This window comes from Mirounga angustirostris, unplaced genomic scaffold, assembly GCF_029215605.1.
Source record: "Mirounga angustirostris isolate CCGP_5_RB_7025 unplaced genomic scaffold, mMirAng1.0.hap1 SCAF_5, whole genome shotgun sequence".
In the NCBI taxonomy this organism is placed as follows: domain Eukaryota; kingdom Metazoa; phylum Chordata; class Mammalia; order Carnivora; family Phocidae; genus Mirounga; species Mirounga angustirostris.
Window position 1 is genome coordinate 99442088 of NW_026991713.1, and position 20397 is coordinate 99462484.

General features: G+C 46.4%; 1 protein-coding gene across 1 annotated transcript in view; it reads right to left on the minus strand.

Moving 5' to 3' along the window:
* PRMT8 (protein arginine methyltransferase 8) overlaps positions 1-20397 on the minus strand; it is a 114080-nt gene that overhangs the window by 88657 nt on the left and 5026 nt on the right. The window contains exon 2 of the mRNA XM_064591685.1: positions 7944-8035. Within this exon, the coding sequence (XP_064447755.1) occupies positions 7944-7949 (6 nt within the window). The 5' untranslated portion in view covers positions 7950-8035. The remainder of the gene's footprint in view (positions 1-7943; positions 8036-20397) is intronic.

Sequence of the window (20397 nt, forward strand, 5' to 3'; positions counted from 1 at the left end):
TCCCAGGGCTGTCCTAGCCCAGCAGGTAGGTGACTCTCAGAAACTGCTTGATCTCGCAGCCCCAGTGGCCTCACTTATAAAATGGGGACATGAAATGAATACTAACCTTTGCTTACTTCACAGGATTATTGTAAGAGGGAAGGAGATAAAGTGCTTGCAAACAACACTAACAAAAGGCAGGAAAAGGTGCTACAGAATTATCTGAATTATTGGGCATTGTGGTCCACCAGACTGTGAGCTCCTTATGGGCAGGGGCCTGGGGTTGCCTCCATCTTTCAATCAGGAGTATCTAATTATTCCTGGTACAGAGTCAGTCTCTGATAAAGACGCTATATTAGCAACAAGGACCACTACCACCATCCACACACACACACACAGGTGTCCTTTCCTCTCTCTCTCACCATAATGCAGGCAAAGCCATAATACCTCCACTTTTGGAAGTACTGCTCTAGTCCTGGTGTATTCCAAAAACAGCCAGTTCCTGGAGGAGAACCAAGTGATTGTCACGCGCCTGGATGCCTCCACTGGGCACATTTGACCAAGTCTGAATCTTCTCCCTCTCAAGGGAAGTTGCTAAGAACTGAACCCCCAGACTCACTCCTCTCCAAAGAGCTCCAGCTGGGTCTGTCCCTCCCCACCCCCACCTTTGTGCCAGGCATGCGACGTGTTGTTTTTTTTTTCCTCGCAGGAGCTCAGCCGCCTCTACTGCTGTTTTCATTGATGCCTTGAGCAGAGCTGGCATGTGCAACTGCTGAGAAGGGGGAGCTTGGAGCCGCGGGGGAAGCAAGTAAAAATAGCCTGGCGCGCGTCGCTCTGCCTGCTCTGGACGCCTTTAACCCTGGCCAAGGTGGGGAGCTCAGCAGCCGCTCCTGCACACTGCGGAATCTGGCAGGGGTCTGCACCCAGACCCCGCGCAACAGCCGGGGTTGGGCGGGGGGCGGGGGGGGGGGCTTAGGGACCCGTGAAAACTTTTTTTTAGAAACCGCGAGGGAGGAGGGAAGAGCCGGAGAAAGCTGTTTCTTGCTTCCAGCGCTCCAGCCACCTGGCTGCAGGGACTGTGACATGCCCACTGGTTCAATACTTTACAGAAGTGCAGCCTTGACTCTGAGCTATTTTTAGCAACCTCTTCTGCGGGTGGGCGATCAGAGGGAGGAATGCGAGGGGATTGGTAAGGCTAGCTCTCTGCTGTGAGGCTAGGCGCCTTTGCTGGCTGGGGAAGAGGACGTGTCCAGGGGACTGTAGGCATGCTGGCTTTGCCCTAACTCAAGGAGACAACGTTAGCTACTGAATGCCCAAGCCCCAGAGCGTGTTTGTTTTTCGAAATCGACAATTGCCAGATGCATGCTGCTTCTAGTGTCTCAGAGAATGGGGATTTTAAAAGCTTTGCTGCCTATGCTGTGGGATAATGGTTAGCTGCAGTTAAGACCTTACTGAAGAAGATCGGAAGGGTCTCCGCACCTTTTTGCATTCCAGCAAGACAGAGGGACAATCCCCGCGCCACACCTCCATCCCCGCCCCACGCTGCATATGGGTAACCATATGTGAAATGTACGGCAGCCCCACCAGACACCAGGCTATTAATAGAGCCCGGGAGTTTGCTCTCTGTCTTTTTCCTGCCACCGAGTAAGGGATGATCTTCACACACATACCCCACTCCGCCCCCACCTCGGCGCACCGTTTCTCCAGGAAGGTAAGGGGGCTGCCCACGCTGATCCCCTTCGTGACTACAGGTGCCTAGAGCCAACGGACTAGTCCAGTTGTATCTACAGCAGGGTCAGTGCGAGGCCAAGGAATTACAGCCTCCAGTCTCGGGACGCAAAACTCAGCAGGGCTCTTTGAGGCTCAGGGCCAATTCAAGAGCAGAGAAAGGGCAGCTATTGGGCTGTCGAAGGCGGGGGGCAAGAGCTCAATTTGCGGAGCTAGAGCGACCTCCTCCAAAGCTGCTGCGGGACGAGTGGCTACAGACCCATTTCTCGCTGCAGCCCACGGCGCGCAGCCCCCACCCGGCGCGGGCTCGGCAGCTGCAGGAGCGGGTGCTGTCCCTGGTTCTGAAGGTGGCCGCGGCCAGTGCTCCCTACTCGGGTTTAGCGCCCCCGAGGCGGCTCAAACGTTCGAGGACTGCAGACCTCTCCCGTGCCGGATCTGGGCGGGAGGGTCTATTGGTGGTGCCCAAGTCCCACCACCGGCTCGGTTTGCCCCCAACCGCCCGCCCCCCCCCCCCCCCATCAAAAGGCCCGGAGCTCTCCGCGGTGCTGCGGGGACTGAGAGCTGGGAACTGACTCGAGCTTGAAGGGTAAAGCTGAGGCAGCGGCTGGAGACGGTCAAGGCACTGCAGGGAGCAAACGTGGCCCCAGGATCACCCATCCCAGCTTTGCACAAATCCGGGACTCTGGACCCCTAATGCAGCCCAGAGGAGAGGGCAGGGGAGCGCTGCTGCCCAGGGTTTGGGACTTGGGGAAAGAGAAGCGAGCGGCGGGTGGAGGAGAGGGAGATGGGGTGAGAGCGACTCTTTTGCATTTTCAAGAGGGAGGGGACCTGAGACATGCACTGTCTTTCCCCTATCACACACACACACACACACACACGCACACACACACACACACACACACACACGGCCGGCAGAAGCAAGCGGGATGGAGCAGGGGAAAGTTTGGCACTAGGTGCAGAGCGCCGGCGCGGCGGCGGCGGCGACAGCGACGGCGGCGCGGTGGTCTGGGGTGGGCTGCCGGGGTCGCCGAGAGCCCCAGCCCTCTCGCCTCCTTACCTCGGTGTTCTCGGCAGCGTTCTCCGCCATTTTCCTCCTTAGGAGCAGGCAGCGGGAGGAGTGTTTCATGCCCATAAGAGCCAGCAAGGGTTTGGTGATACAGAGATAGTAGAGAAAGAGAGAGCTGGTGTAGCTTTAAAAGAGAGAGAGAATGGGAGAAAAAAAAAAAAAAAAAAAAACCAACCCAGCCCCTCTGCTGGAGCGTCAGCCGATACAATCAACTACGGTTGAGTCTTTTCTGCAGTCTCCACTTTGTTTTATTTTCCTCCCTTCTCATCTGCTTCGGATTCCTTCACACAGTTTCAAGTTCTTCTCGCGCACCCGACCCCCTCCCCGCCCCTCTCCACCCGCGCTGCGGGCTAAGCTGGAGGGAGGCAGCCCCGAAGGCTCCGCGGCAGCGGCGGCGTCTCCTCTCGCGGCTGCTCGCAAAGTCCGGCCGGCCGGAGGCAGCCACCAACTCCTCTCAACTTCTGCAGATCGGCTGGGCGAAGCAACACGCTTCCTGCGCGTCTCTCCTAGGGGCTGAGCCGGGTGAGTGGGGGCGGGGTAGGAGGTTCGGTAGAGCGGGCGGTGGCTGGGCGCAGACGGAGGGCCCCCAGCGCCCCCGGGCCCACCACCTCCCCCAGGCTCCAGGGGTCTCTTGGCCGCCTCCACTGCCGGGCGCTGTGCACAACTTGAACGAGGGCAAGGGCCGCGTGGACGCTGCAGGGCCACGCGGGAGGCTCGCAGAAAGCGGGGCGCCGGAGCTGGGCTCTTGCAGGTTCTTAGACCCGAGTGTTCGTCCTCCCACCGAGGACAAGCTCTGGGCAAGATTGGGCCATAGTTACCTCGCCCCCACCCCACCCCACCCCCCAACTCCCCAGCTCCTCCGTCAATTCTTGGTTCCTTCCTTGACGAATTACGGTTTCGGGAGCGAAGGGGTGGGTGTCTGGGTGAGGGAGGGTCCTTAACTCCTTCAACTCTTGGACTAAGTGTGCTATCATCTCTCCTTTTCTCCCACTGACCCTGTCCAGGCACTTGGGGCTCCAAGCCTCTATTAGGCTGAGAGGTTGGGCCAGAGGTTCAGCCAGAGGTGATTTGGGAAAGACGGTAGGAGATAGTCAAATGGATGAGCCTGCAGTCCTGTTCCCCCTACCTCAGTCTTCCCTATCAGCCCCCTGCCCACACATTTCTCTTCTCCCTCCTCACCCCTCCCCCATCATCACCAGATTTTGAAGTCCCTTTTATGGGAGAGAGGGAGGATGTCACGTACCCATTAGGATTCTCTTGATCCTTTTTTAAGGGAGTTTGGGCGGTAGCAGGGGGTGTGAATTTTTATACAATGCATTCCTGTCTTCACTTTGAGAGCTTTTTTCTCTGTCTTACTGGCCATCTGTCAGGCGGGTGGGAAATAGAACAAGGGGGGGCACTCTGTCTCTCCCTTTGCAACAGGCCAGTCAGGCTGGACTTCTTCAAAGACAGTTGCACTTTCAAGCTTTCAGCCCAGAAGTCAAGGACAGGGACCTGAAAGATGCTCCTGAGCACCCTGGCTCTCTTCACTTCAACCCTGTACTTACATAGGGAGATCAGTCCTACATGCATGCCCTATTTGTTTTTATCATCACCTTTGACAGCCAGGAAATGTGAGCCTAGTTGTCCTCAACTAACCTCAGAGTCCATTGAAGAAATGGGCCAGAATCTAAAGATGCCTCCATCACCTGATCCTAGGGGAAAGAGAGGATGCATTGCAATAAGTGGAGGAGGGAGAGAAGTGGGAGTGGAGAGTAAAAAGAGTGAAAAGACAATGGGCAACAAGCTTGAGTTAATGGGCTCCTGTGTGTGTGTGTGTGTGTCTGTGTGTGTGTCTCGTGGAAGGAGTGAATGTAAATGAAAGAATGAGCCTAACTCCTTAACCTTTTCCTTTCCCAGACCACAAACTTTGACTAGTGTTGGGGGTGAGTGAGCAAAATCTTTCTCAACACCTGGTCATCCTCCTTCCTTTCACATCCTGCCAAAATGCAGAAAGTTGTAGGTGGGTGAATGAGATGAATCTAAAGAATGACTTTTACCCTCTTGAACCCCATCTTATCTTAGCATCTTTCTCAGAAACAAAAGATTGAGACATCTCATCCCCTACCATGAGAGTCTCAATACTCATACAATCAATGAAAATCAGAAAGGGAAGGATCCTCACAGCATTTTGGTCCTCTAATCTTACAAATAAGAACCCTGAGATCAGAGAAAGGAGGACATTTGTCCATGATCCTTCAGCCAGCTGAGGGAACATCTGAGAGCAGCTTCCCAGCTTCCTGACTTTCAGTTCAACACTCTCCCCTCCACCTCACCCCACACTGCTTCTGCCTGTGCAGTGCATCCATTCTGTGACTAACCAGGGAGGAGGGGAGCTGAGACAAGCTCCCACCGAAATAGGCTGCTGCCTGTGCGTGATTATGTTGCTATGAGAACCTCAGTGGGTGTGTTTCCTCCGTTCTCTGTTGAAATCTTTTGCTTGGCTTGGCTTCTCCCCAAGCACAGACACAGTTCCCCTTAGAATGGGGAGTAGAGAGGCTGAGATAGAGAGCTGCATTCTTCTGGCAAGATTTTCTATTCCAGCCCATCCAACCCAGAGCCAACCTGGGGCTGCAAGTGAGGAGCCTAGGCTACCAAGGTGGTTCCATAATGGCTGGAGTGAAAGTAGATACTCCAGTCCTCTGTTGAGCCATCTTGGAGCAGAGTTGTTATTTCTGCTATGGTCCCACCTAATTACAAATTCACAAGCAAAAGAATTGTTACCTGAAGAGACTAAGTTCTGGCATACTTTATTACACAGCCAAAGATTACCTGAACATTCATCTCCTACAGTTGTGAAAATGATGCATGAAAAGTGCCTAGCACATAAGTAGGCATCCCCACTACCTCACCGTTCACAGGAATTCAGTCTTTCTCCCTCTCTTTTGCATAAATATATTAGCATAGTTTCACAAGATTAATTTCATCATTCCACAAAGAATTTACTGGGCATCTGTTATATGCCTAGCTCATTAATAAACACTGGGCTTGGGGCGCCTGGGTGGCTCAGTCGTTAAGCGTCTGCCTTCAGCTCAGGTCATGATCCCAGGGTCCTGGGATCAAGCCCCGCATCAGGCTCCCTGCTCCGCGGGAAGCCTGCTTCTCCCTCTCCCATTCCCCCTGCTTGTATTCCCTCTCTTGCGGTGTCTCTGTCAAATAAATAAATAAAATCTTAAAAAAAAAAAAATAAACACTGGGCTTGACAATAGGCAACAAAAGGTATTGGATTGACCATTGAGGAGCTCTGAATTTAGTCACCTTGGATGTTTTGGAAGTGTATAGAATTTTCATAGAAGAGCTTTAGGAGGGATTTTTGGTGGGAGGCAAGAAGATACATGAGATGACAAGAGATGTAGGTTGTTCACTAAGATGTAAGTTAAATAGATAGTCTGGGACAATATACCCTACCATGTAGAGGTGTCCTGAAGACACATTTTGCTTATGTCTTCAGTGCAACAAAATGCATTGACATGTAAAGTATGTAGGATAATGCTTGGCTCATGTTAAGACCACAAACGTGTTCACATTTGCTAGGCCCTGTCCTAGGCTCTGAGTCAAACTTTATAGAGCACTTATTAGATGCCAGAGATTCATCTAGACTTAATATGTCCTCATGCAGTTCTTTTGACAACTCTTTTCAGAGAGTACTGTTATTATCCCTAAAAAACAGATGAGAGCACAAAAACACAGAGAGTTGCCCAAGTGACAGAGTCAGGATTCAAATCTAGGATGCTTTATTTTACAGCATGACCTTTAAGAGGTTAACCAGATTCTGTGAACAAGAGAACAAGTGGTTCTCAAACTTGGCAGAGTGGAATCATCTGGGGAGCTTTAAAAATACCAGTGCTTTGGTTCAACCCCCAGAAAGGATGATTTAGTGAGGTGTGGCATCAGGATTTTGTTTTAATTCTCTAGTTGATTCTAATGTGCAGTAATGGTTGAGGAAAACTGGATAAGTATATGTGGAAAAGATGAAAGGACCCACAGAGAAAGAAGGTCCTTAAGTTATAGAAAGGGCCCCCCAAAACTAAGGAACCCCATGGTATAGAAAGGTCCATCTCTAACACAGAGGTTCTTGAGAGCCATGAAGTTCTTGAGAGTGAAAATGTGCTGATGGTTGAACCAGCATGCAAAGGTTGGAATGAGACTCTTGGGAAGGACTATTAATTGGAAAAGTTACCTAGCTTTGTGAGATGCCACAGAGAAGTGAATTTCCTGCCACTGGAAGGGTTCAGTCAGACTATTTGGCATAGCTGTTGCAGTGGAACTGCAAACCCTAGAAGGTTGAACAAGGATTCTAAGGTTCCATTCACCCTATGGGGCGACTGCAGAATTGTCTCCTCTCATTTCTGAGCCCTCCAGGAGGTGAAGACTGTGTAGTTGGTTCAACTTCAGGAGCCAGTCAACACTTCATTGCTTCCCAAAATCCAATGCCCCTGCCATCAGGATGCAATGTCTCTTGCAGACTGTGCTGTCTGGGAAAGCCCAGACTCTGGCTCATTCAGATATGATTGTTGCAATAAAAGATGTATAAGATATGTCATGTGGCTTCTCCCTCCTTCTCCTAGGAGAACCTCATCTATGGCCTGGGCTCACATATGGCCATGGCATGCTGCAGTGAATCCATGGCTCCTCAAGAATCAGACCACAGGTGTGATCCATCACCACCTCATGGCAGGTCACCCAGCAGTGTTCTTAGTGTCTTCTGGGACAGATGGGAGTCACGCCAAGGCGGCAGCAGCCGGCTAGCTACCTGGCTGAGCCTCCATGCAGCCCCACACCTGGGCAGTTCTCCTGCTCAAAAGCCTCAGCAGTCCTATTTCTCCCTAACACAAGGGCAAATTATTTCTTAAACTACATCCCAAAGAACAACTTGCAAGAATGTCACCAGCACCTACAAAGTTTGGGTTTCTTTTTTTTTTTTTCCTTTTGTCATTAAAACCAGAATGTTATTCTTTCTTGCTCTGATAATGTCTGAGTAAATCAATTCAGCATTGTTTTGTACTAGATATGAAAGTGTTTGGTTCGATTATTTATTTTAACATTCTTCAGGGCATTTTCTTAGTAGTTCTACATTAAAAGCTAAATCCTTGGTGTTCTATGCCCCTAAAAAATTGAATACCATTGTTACCTGCATTTCTCTCAGGGTGAGGAGGACTCAGAAAGACATCCAGATTTTCTCAGTGGTCTATGATGGAACTGGAACTTCTTCAGAGAAGGGCCCTGAAAGAAGGATATAGTAGTAGAAACATAAAGGTATTTAAATAGTCCTTCTAAAATGCTATTACAGTAGAAATTAGCTTTTTCCTCTTGGTGGAAGTTGTATACTCCACTCCTCTCCTCCTTTTCAAATCTTTCATAAAGGCTTACTTTTTTCTGGAAAATCCCTCCTGAACCCTCCACGGCTAACTAGAAATCAATTCAGTTTATCCAGTGCAATAACTCAATACAGATTTGCTTCCATTAGCCCTTATATTAAGTACTAGGACCCAAACACTCTGCTAGGCATTCTGGACTAAAAGATGAAAGGACATATCCCTACCCTGATGACACATCTTCTCCCAGGAAAAATTGGTAATGGATTCAAGTCCTATCAAGGGTCATATGGATTGGTTCTAAAAGGTTAAATATAGCTATATCATTGGTCACATAGGCCTGCGAAGTATCTATAGATATGGACAGACAGATCCTGGAGGCTATAGGGTCTGGACCAGAAGCATAGTAGCCTCCATTCAAGTAAGGTTGGGGACACATTCTCTATCAAAATTCTAAAGTTCCTGTGTGCCTCTGAAACTTTTATGGGTAAGAAGTTTTCAGCCTTGCTCCTGCCCCAGACACATTATATACTGACGTCACTTGAGGCATGACACATTATGACCTGCCTTAGTGCAGGGTTGATCTCTGGTGTCTCAGGGATAGCCCCACCTGAAAATGCACAGTGAACGGACGTAGCTAAACAAAGCTGTGCTTGATTCCATCTGTTTCCTTTCTGGACCATTTAACCACCCTTATCTCTTTCTTCGCTTCCCAGAGGAGAGAGCATGAGCTTTGTGGTCTTACAGCCCAGTAGGTTAACCTCTCCATCTGTGTGAAAATGGCTTAATGGTGATCTTGCTCTGGCCAATGTAGATGAAACACCTAGCATAGTTCCTAGGAAATAGTGTTCTAATAAAAGTCAGTTTCCTTCCCAGCATCTCATCATACAAGACCATGTGTCTACCTACATGAGATAGAGACACAGCACCATGTGGAGAAAGAGTGTACTGCAGGGGTCAACAGACCTGTGCCCTAGTCCCAGCTCCAGCATTAAATAGGTGGGTGGCTTTGAGAAAGTCACTTTACCTCTTGAGCCCATTTCTTTAAAAGAGGAGGTTTGTAGGAGACAAGCCCTACATCCCCTTTCTGCTTTGTCATTTTATGCATGGTATAAACTATAATTCTAATCACACCCAAATCACAACAAAGACTGGTCACATGCATCTCAAACCAAAATTCAAGTCTGATGGCCAAAACAAAGGCTGAGGAGTAGATCAGCCTCTCCCTCCCACGTATAAGAGTGATTGAGTGGAAAGAAATATTCCTGTCAGGTCAGAGATTTACAAAGGAGACTTGTAGGTAATGCTCATTACAATGTTCACTCCAGCCCTGGGCTATCATTAGGGCTTTCCAGAGGTCAAAAGGAGGGCCCCCCTCCTTTTTTTAACAGTACTGCCTGATTCTAGCAGCCTCAAAGACTGTAATCAAGCAGTCATTATAAATGGTCATCACTTGATTTCTCCAACGCTTGTCAGGGGATAGAGCTCAGTGGGAGAACCAATGATTTTTTTTTTTTTTAGATTTTTATTTATTCATTTGAGAGAGAGAGAGAGAGAGAGAGTGCACCAGCAGGGGGGAGGGACAGAGGGAGAGGGAGAAGCAGACTCCCCACTGAGTAGGGAGCAGACTCCGGTGATCCCAAGACCCTGAGATCATGACCTGAGCTGAAGGCAGACGCTTAGCCGACTGAGCCACCCAGGCGCCCCTACCAGTGAATTTCTTGGCAACACAGGCTACCAGGGTTGTAGTCAGCATAACCCCATCAAGTCTCAATGATCCATATCGATGCCTGAATATGGCAAATCAGCAGATTACCCAAAAATCACTTCTCTTTGACTCATTTTATGTATCCAGATACACTCAAATAGAATTTCTACCTGTCTAATGATTCTTGGCTCCAAAACATACTCAAATTAACACTCTGTCCCACAGTACACAGTAATGGTCACAGATGATGGTCCAGAAGGCAGCAAGATGAGTTGCTAGAGAAGCCTGCCACAGTCCTAATCTTACCAGGAAGGGTTCACTTTATGGTTAATTCACCTGTGGGAGAACAAAAATCAATTATCATCCTAACACACCTGTCTGAGTCATGGATTATTCAAGCTATTCCACAGGAAAAACTATACGAAGGTTGGGTGATGTGTTTAAAATCACATGACAAGAGAAGAATGGCTTCAATTTCTTGGACCATCCAGGTATGCATTTAATTCAAATGCAGCTGTGGCTTCCCAGAGGGAAGAGCTTCCCTCTCCTAGGATGGAAACACTGCTTGTAAAGCTGAGAGCTGTCTTCTGTGGATGTGCTTCTTCTCCTGGGGCCTCACAGAAGGGAAAAGGGGCCTGGTGACTTCAGGCCAAGTGCCCACTCCAGGCCAGGCACTGTGCAAAATGCATTCCACACACTACCGCATTGAGTCCCCACACCATCCCCAAAAGTTAGCTGCATCTTTTTGCCCCTGTTTTATAGATTAAGAAAGGACAGCTCGGAAAGGTTAAAAGGCTTGCTCAAGTCACACACCTGGTAAGGGATTGAAGACTGCTCAGAGCCCATGTCTTTCTGACTCCACCAGTGGAAGGAGCACAGACCTCAGAGCTGCACAGACCTAGTTTTCAGTCCACATTGTTACATTTTAACTCTGTAACGTTGGGCACATTGCTTCAGTTCTTGGAGCCCTAAATTTCCCATCGGCAAAAAATAAATAAATAAATAAAAAGAAAAGGTGTGGGCCTGGTAAAACCTACTTCAGGGCTGTTGTAAGGTGACTGACCCAGAATCAAGCTCATGATAGACCTCAATAAATGGGTGTGATGGTATACAGCATGTGGCCGGATGTGACCGACTTAACTCAGCAAAACTGCATCTGCTGTTATGTTACTCTCCAGCACAAGTATAAAAAGTACACCCCACTCCCAGAGGCCAGAGTATCTGTCAACGATGGCTCTAGACAGTGTAACTCCATCTAAATGGCACCTATCAACCTGTATTCTTGCTGCAGTTCTTTCTGTCACATCTGCTTAGTAAGTGCCCTAAGTGGTGTCATTCCGGGTTGCATACCATATTTGCAGGTATGGAGGATGTTGATTTTTTTTAACTTCTGGAAATCTCAGCTATGCAGTAGCCAAATCTGCCACACAACTACATCAGGACCTAGTTAATGCATCCTGAGCAAATGTGGGATTAATCACAGGAAGGAAGGAAAGACCCGGTACTTTAGCAGGTGGATGGTGGAGGAAGAGGGAGAGAATGATATCAAAACAACTTTGCATGTATGCCCTGGCTCTTTTCCAGCCTTCAAAGATAGGCTTTTCTTACTTACTTTCTTTCTTTCTTTCTTTCTTTCTTTCTTTCTTTCTTTCTTTCTTTCTTTCTTTCTTTCTTTCTTTTTAATCTAGATCTGTATCTTTTCCTCTTGGCCCATAGACCAGACCCTGGAAGGTTCAGGTTATGGTTTCCTGCTGGGAGACTTTGAACAAATCTTTTCCTCTTCCTTATGCCTTATTTTATCTCAAGTTTTAAGACCAGATTGGGCTTCCCTTTCCTTCCAGTGGTTGGATAATGGAGTCCCTGACACTGTTCTTCTTACTGTTCTATCCCAGACTGAGTTTGGAATAAACTTTCCAGTCCTATAGAATCATGACCTAAATTTGGGTGGATAAGAAAGGGGGAGATTGGACCAGTGAGCTACTGGAATTTTCTCTAACCAGAGCCAAAGGCTCCTTTCCCTGGCCCTGGGATTAGAGTTTATTTTTGTCTTTTGACATGTCAGGCAGGGTTCAAATGATGTAATAGGAACTCCAGTATAACCAGGCCACTCCGGCCTGTGTCACACTAAGTAACAATCACCCAAACTTCCTCTTCTCAGCCCCTTTTGTTACAGAGAATCCCTTACCACCCTCTCCTTTTATAAAGACTCTCCCAAGGGTTTCCAGGAGACCCTGTAGGACCACATCATTTGTACTCACATTGAGTCTCCCCCTCCTCCTCCTTCTGCATCTCTGGCTGCCCTTAGCCCATGTCCAGTGACCCTGATGTGGCTTTTAGGAGCCTTGCCACTGCCCATGTTGGCAACATCCCTCATGAGGATGCTGATAGCTGTACCAGGGCAGTTATCTTCCAGCATACCCAGCAACTTCTGGATGGCACAAGAAGCAGGAGCAGATTCGCCAAGCCCCTAAGCCCACTCCTTGCATTTTGAGTCTCATCAAACCTCTTGGAGAAACAGCCCCTCTGCTTCTGGTCCGAACTCTTCCATTGCTCTACAAGGGCACAGAGGCCACTGTCGGGGTAGACAGATGATACACCATCCCTTCTGTTGTTCAGTTTCTTCCTCCCCTGTCTTCCACCCACAAAATAGTAGTACAAACTCCTCCATTCTTCAGCCATAAACAGAAGTGTCCATGCAGGTCAACTCATGCAAATGAAGCCTTGAGGTAGAGGTGGGGACCTGGCTCCAACTAAGCCTCAATGCCCATTACACAGAAAGCCCTAGGCTAGGCATCCTCTGATGGCAGATGGCTGTGAGCAGCACTTTCCCTTTGGGCTTTCAAACATTTGTTCATGCCTTGGGAAGGGAATTTCTCACCAACATGTCTGGGCCATGTTCTTATATATTTAGTTGGGTAGGTAAATGGTAGCACTTATGGAATGTCTACAACAGGGTGGACCCATTCTCACATCAGTCCCAACTTTGTCCTCCTATTTTAATGAATTCCAAAATCTCTCTGCCTCGGCTTCCTCTCCATACCACCACACCGTTGGTTATTTACGCTCTTGGGGAAACAGCCCTTGCAATTTATTAACTATCAGCTGTTGGTGCCCTTCCCAGAGGTATTTACATTTCAAGAGGAGACTCTGGAAGTCTACCTCGCCTCCAAGTTACAAAAGAATGAATCTCTAATGGTGGAAGGTCAAGCATCAGTGACAGACTGGTGGGAACATGATTTGTGGAAGGTCACCCTGCCCTCTTTAAAATCATTATACTTATTTCATTCTTCTGCCTGCCAGTAAGTTCTGGCCTGGCCTAAGGCCTGCAGAGAAAGCATAGAACTAGCTCCTTGGGGGGATAAAGCCCTGAACTTGAATAGGGAGACTCAAATTCTAGCTCCGCTTTTTTCACGAGTTGCTGAAGACCCTGGGGTGGGGAGGTGTCAAGACAAGACCTCTGAGCAAAAGGAGAGGGTGACTAAGGTTTGTCCTTGCCCTCACAGCCCTTTGTAGTTCTGGTTTTTATCTCTTCCTCTGTAATGTGAGGAGTTTGGACAAGCTGAATTCATGGGTCACTTTCAACTCTTTCATCCTATTATTGTGAACCTTGTGGCTGGCATTCAGAGTAGAGATGCTGTCCCCAGGAAAAGATATTAGGAAAGTTTGTGCTCCAAGGGCTCAGGCACCTGGGCCTTAAGAACACCCAAATCTACCTATCTTTATAGTTTTTTTTCTTTAGAAAAAAAAAGACAAGCTTTAAATGCCACCTTGAGGAGCTCAAATGCTCATGGTCTCCTGATAGAAATCATCTGTTTTAAAATATTGTGCCTAAGCTAGACTTGCAGAAAAGGTCTGTCTAGCTGGAAGTTTATGGTGAAACATGTCAGCTAGGGTTATCCAGGCACATGCAATGGGCAGGCTGGTGAAATGCATCTATGGACTGGTACTCCTGGGTATCTCTTTGCAAGGTAGCCATAAGCAGCTGCCTGTTCCTCCACCACCTTCCCCATCACACTTCTGACCCTCTGCCCCTGCTCTCATCATTTCCTGTAGTTCTGTACAGATGCTTTTAAGTGGCGTATAGTGTCTGAAGCATGAATAAAAACATCTGAGCGTCTAACCTGGCACAAACATATAACATATAAAAACTTCCCACAGTAGGTTCAAGAATCAAGAGGTCTTTTTATTCCTAGGCAAATATGGCATGAGCTCATGTGCAATCAAAGCTCTTTGGAGGGTGGGAAAAACTCTCAGGCTGGCCATTTCCCCAGTGGGTCTTCAGGGGAGTGTCTCAATCTTTCTTGGCCGACAGCAAGTGAAATACTGGAAAGCCTTCCCAAGAAATGTTACAGTAGCTGCTTCTTTGGGGGTTATTTTTTTTTTAAAGCAGAGAAGAAAGTCATCTGAAGAAAATAGCTTCAATTCAGTCCTGCCTGGAGTCAGGGGACAGGACGTGTGGCTTCAAGGGTCCCCGACTAAGTTATACAACCTATGATTTTAATAAAAGGGCTAAAAAATGTTAGCCAAGTTCCTATGGCTCTTCTGAAGACACGTGGTTGAGCGTGGTTGGTTCCCAGCCTCCCTCCAATCTGGGGAGTCAGGGAGAATCATGGGACAAAGGCCCTCATAGGTGGAGGGAGGATTAGGCCAGGGGGAGTTCCCTAATAGTTCCCCTATTAGTCCCCTAATAGGGGAAGTTGCCAGGGAAGCACAAACTCATGACGGGAACATGAGCCCCACTTAGTGTTCTCAAACACAATTATACAGAGGATAGAAATTTGAGGGGGGAAAATTACTTTAATAACATATGAATTTTTTAAAAGCTTCCAAACCCTCCTCTGTGGAGAAGATCCAGACCACTTCCCAGCCTTAATCTGTTGTGTCTTGGCTCAGATTCTGCTGACCTGTGGGGCAGCCGCATATGCCCCTCTCATGCCTACCAGGAGTTTCCCTGAGGTAGCACTTTGTGGATTCCCCTGCACTTCTGGTACATACAGCCTCCTTACAATATTTTTTTTCCTCTTCTTTCCAAGGCTATTAGGCCCTCTTCCTTACTGGTCTTTCTTCTCCACCCAGGGAACTGGCAGTGTCTCAAATTGCCAGGCCACTGGGCAGAGTTCCCAGAGGCCCAGGCCATGCTTCTCTCTGCTCAGCTGGACATATGCCTGATGTTCTGAGCAATTTAAGTCTGCCATTGTAGTGCTTCCAATCAGAAAAAGTCACACAGGTGTGTTTACTGCAATCCAGAGCATCAGTCTAGGGAGAGAGATAGTTTCCCCAACCTCATCCCCTGTGAATACAAATGGGATGGATTTGAGAATTAAGAGAAGAAAATATATAATATATATAATGCAACCCCTAGCCATGCCTCTTTAGGCTCCAGAGATAAAAGCAAGGGCTTGGATCAGGATTGAGAGGAGATTGTCAACATGTCCTGCCCATTCCACACTTTGATACAGTGAACCTACACAGGCAGCTCAGTTCATACCTTCTGTCTGGGCAGTTGCTTCTATCTAACCAATTGTCCTGTGGAGAGGACAGATACATTCACTTTTTCTCAACCAGATGGGAACTAATTGAAACTGCCTTGCTCTATTTAAGACAGAAGTACATGCAGTTAGTAAAGAGTAGGCCTTGACTTCCTTCCCACTTCTTTTGTTTTTATGACCTCTAGTAATTTTTATAGAGGGAGCCAGTGAATGGTAAACCATTTGAATCTGTAATGTCCAAAATGACTTTTTTTCATATACACACCTAAATGATAGTTTTACTGGGTATACAATTCCAGTGCAATATCTTCCACTCCCCCACAGTACTATTCATATAGTTCCACTGACTTTTTGCATCTAGCATTGCTCATGAGAAGTCTGTTGTCACTCTCATATTTTTTTTTCTCTTGCAAGTTTTTTTTTTCTTTTCTTTCCTTTTCTCTCTCTTTTTTAGTAGTTTTCCCTTAACTTTATTATTGTGATGTATCCAGTTACAGGTCTTCTCTCATTCATCATCTTTGAATCTTGGAACTTTTGTCTTATACTGATTATTTTATACCTTCTGGTAAATTTTATGGTATTGTTTCTTTTCTATTTTCTTTTCTTTATTCCATTTATATTCTATACTTCTGAAATTCTTTGTAGACAGATACCAAAATATCTGAATTCATGTCCTCCAAATCTCAACTTCTCTCCATATTTTCATCTCATGATCCTTTTAGGTGACATAAGAGAATTCCTCCATTTCATCTTCCAGTTCACTAATTTATTCCTTGGCTATGTCCATGGTCCTGTCCATTTGTTGGTTTTTAAATTTTGTTGTGAATATTTTAGGTTCCAAGGTCTTTGGCTGATTTTTTTTAATAGACCCAATAAGAGTACTTATTTCAAAAGCTCCAGAAAAGTCCTCTTCTGCTTGCACTACTAACATTTCCTTGGGTGTGAACTTTTTGTTTTTTACTGTAATCAGTATCTCTTTTTCACATTATTGGTTTTCCACATATTTTTGGCGAATCCTACACACATGTTCATTTTTGTATCAGAAAACCCATGTCAACCTGGTCAACAGAGGGAAAGAGTAGGATGTATTATGGGGCAGGTTTTACTTCAGCTTGTCCAACCTAAGTGAGGGAAGGTGCCTGCTGTTGGTAGAGTGAGCCAGTAGGGAGTAAAATAGGAATATAGGGAAAAATATTTCACCTGGAGCCTACTCTGACTCTCTGATCCAAGCATCCAAGCAATCTCTATTGCTCACTGCCTACCCTGAGGAGGTCAAATGTAGAGGTGTTGAAGGAATCATCTGCCTGCAACATGCCCCTCCCCCCATTTTAAGTGGATGCAGAATTTGGTATCAGTTAGTAGGATCTTAGTCAGGACCCAATAGCATGGCTTCTTTTTTTTTTACCTTTCCTTACTGTTCCAGATTTTCCAAGGATTGGTAAGTTGAAAAAAAGACTAATATTTTTCATTAATAAAAGATGCCCACATGAGCTAATACCCATGGGTGGCTCCTGATGTTGAGTGTAATTTTGTAATCTTTATGAAGTATTAGGAAAATCTGGATTCTAGAGAAGAGGATGGGCCTTTAACAGCACAAGGAGAAGATGAAACCAGTCTTCTTCCTCCTCTACCTTTAAAGTACACATAGAAGCTCAGTGAAACTGCCTCATTTTATGTCCTCTAAGTGAAAGCCATGGTACAAGTTTCTGTCCTACAATTGATGCTCACAATGCAGGACGCACTCATGGCCAGCAAATGCACCATGGCTTCCTACAGAATGTGGAAGGGATCTAGCCAACATTCTGTAAAATAAATCCCTGCACAGGATGGCAGGGTGGATGATGTGGCATCGCAGTTAAGCTCATGAAGTGTTATATCATAAAGACTCTCTGATTCCATTGGAAAGTTCAGTCTACCCCTTCTGAATAATGTAGCCACTTCCCTACAACTCACCAAAGCCCTTTCATGTCCTCAAGGTCTCACTAAGTTTCATTTCCATGAAAACTTTCCTGTGGCCTCCCAGCCCATGGGGAATGTTTTTCTTCTTTAAACTTTCACAGCAATAGACAGTGTCACTGACTTTGACACCTCATCTTATAGAGTTTTGTCCTACTTTAGCCAAAAGTTAGATCCAACAACTGTGATTATGCAGAATACAGCTTAAGGGAAGGAAAACACTCTCAGAAAAGGAGAATAGTTATCACATTGTCCATGCAACACTCCAACCACCAAGCCAATGCTTATTACCCTTAAGCTGAATGTGAAGTTAAGCTTGCTCATTAAACAAAAATAGTTCTCTCATTTCTCCAGTCAATCCTCAATTCTAATGGTTATAGCCAATTAGGGTATAGTAGCAGCTAGAACAGCTAGAACTTGACAAGAAATGATTACCATTGGTTTGGAAGAAAGAAGAACAAACAACTAGAAAAGTTTGGGGGATGTTCAAGGAAAAGGTCAAGTTAGAACCAAACCATTAGAAAGAGATGAAATTGTGTTCTGTGAATTCTATTTTATAAGGCAGAAGAGGTTATCCTTTTAAAGATCTCCCATCAAAACTATTCAAATAAAATGTTTCAGAACTCAAAAGCTATAAAAATATCTGCTGCAGGAAAATCCAGGTACATGGTACACCCCGTGTCCAAACCAAGTTGAATAAAGAAAAGTCAAGCCACTTTCCCCTTCTGTGCTGCAGATGCTTAGCCATTTCCTGGCCGTGCCTCTTGATTTATTTCTCAACTGTAAGCTCCAAGAGGGCAGGGTCATGACCTTCTGTTTCATTTCCTCTCAATGCCTGGCCCAGTGCCAAACACATAGAAGATGCTTATGTATGCTAGTTGAATGAATGAATGAATGAATGCATCTGAAAAATTGATCCCTTCCTCTAACTTTTATTATTAGGCTCACTGCCTTTTGTTATTCTGGAGAAAGATTAGGAAGTGGATATTTTAAAATAATTTTTAACAACTAGGAAGCCTTGTAAACAAACCACTGCAGCCTCACAGTGCTCATCACCACCCATCATTTAGCTTCCTCTTCACTTCCAGCAATACCATACGGAAAATTTTTTCTCTTATAATCAAACACACTCCAAGTTGACCCTACAAATATAAATTCCTGAGGAAAAAAAGACAATACAGGATGCTGATTCCCTTAAAAATGCTGCCTGAATTCTCCAAGGCTGAAGCCTTGTGGGCCCAGCTCCTAAGGAGCCCTCCTCTCTTCACCATCTGCCAAATGGACAGACTCAAAGCCTAGTCCCTATTTAGCTGCATGCTAGGATACTCACATCCCAGAACCTGCAAACAGTTGCAGACGTTTTGTTAGGCAGAAAGTAGAAAAAGTAAGAGATTGCCATCAATGCTCCAGGGAAGTCATCCGTCAGCTGACTATTCTGATTGACCCAGCCATGGAAGCCTCTACCTGAGAGGGGTTTTTGCAGAGACCCATTCAATCTGACTCATTTCATGACCCCTCTGCACAGTATTGAGCAAAACTCCTGCCTTAACAGACAGATGGGAGAGGAAGAGAGAGAACATATGTATACTAATGAGGGGCCCTGAGCACCTGTGGACTTTCCATATAAATGCTAACCAAATCACAGACACCTCCCTGGTTCACTGTTTATAAACCTGCCAATAGCAAAACCTAATTCAAGCAGAGAATCAGACTTCAAAGAAATCATCTACCCTCAGGTAGACCGGCTGGCTTAGTCCTCCATTGCTCCACAGGCCCACATTTCTGTCACTCCACATAGATGAGAGCTTATCCTTTTTAGACGCCTCTGGAAAAACAGCTTCAACCTCTGTCATTCCCAAACACCCTGACTCTTAGCAACAAGTGTTGACATCTGCCTAACCTAAACAGTTCTCACTTACAGCTGAAGCTCCCTTTAAGGTGCTTGCCTCTTGGGAGGGCCAGAAAATGTTTGAGCCTCTGCTCTAGAAACTCACAATGTTGGGAGAGAGGATAAAGGAATTTTTATTAAAGTCAGTCTTAAGACCAGTTACCCAAATGAAGTCTTCCCTCTATAAAAATGCTTAAATTCTTAGTAGACAAAACACATGACTTCTAAAGCTCTGCTGAGCACCCAGACCAACCCTACTGCTTAGCAAATTATCAGAAAGCCAACTTTAAAAGCTCTGACATGGAAAAAAAAATCTAAGGTACAAAATTAATCAGTCTTTGGCCCCTCATCTTCCACATACATCATACATTTACAGGATGTGGAAGAGAGTGAGCATAACAAACAAGAGTGTTCTGGGGCACTGGGCTCTCCAGGGAGGGGAGCCCAGTAGCTGCCGGCACATTTCCCTCCCCAGGAATCAGCAGTCTGACACCGCACTGGGTAGGGTGGTAAGGGAGGCAAGCTTGTCCTACCAGTGTGGCTAGAGGGAATAATGCCCTGGCTTTTGCAGGACAACAGATGGGGTAGGGGGACAGGGGTGTCTACAGATTGCTTGCAATCTATCTCCACTTCTATTAGACATGAAAAGTAATGAATACCCCAGTAATTTCTAACTCAGGAGATGGTAGGGTTCAATAGACCTAAGGACTCTACCATGTTGAGGGCTGGCAAGCAGGTCATCAGGCAGAAGAAACCCCCAGGGATCCCTCTAACTAAAAATGGGCAGGTTCATTCATGAACTGATGGGAAGTGACATTCAGAGACACTCTGACCCGTCTGAAAACTTTGATTTTTTTTTTAAGATTTTATTTATTTATTTGACAGAGAGAGAGAGAGAGAGAGGGAACACAAGCAGGGGGAGTGAGAGAGGGAGAAGCAGGCTTCCCACAGAGCAGAGAGCCCGACGCGGGGCTTGATACCAGGACTCTGGGATCATGACCTGAGCTGAAGGCAGACACAATGACCCAGGCACCCCTGAAAACTGATTTTAAAACAAAAACTAAAACCAGTTCAGTGGTAAAGGTCAGTCCTTGCTTGACAGTCTCCGGGGCAAATGTCCACAATTCTCCAAGCTAACCAGAATAAGAAATCATGCATTTCCTCTAGGACTTTGCTCTACACCTCCCCTCTCAAGTGTTTCTTGCGCTCAGACCCCAATGCCACCTTTT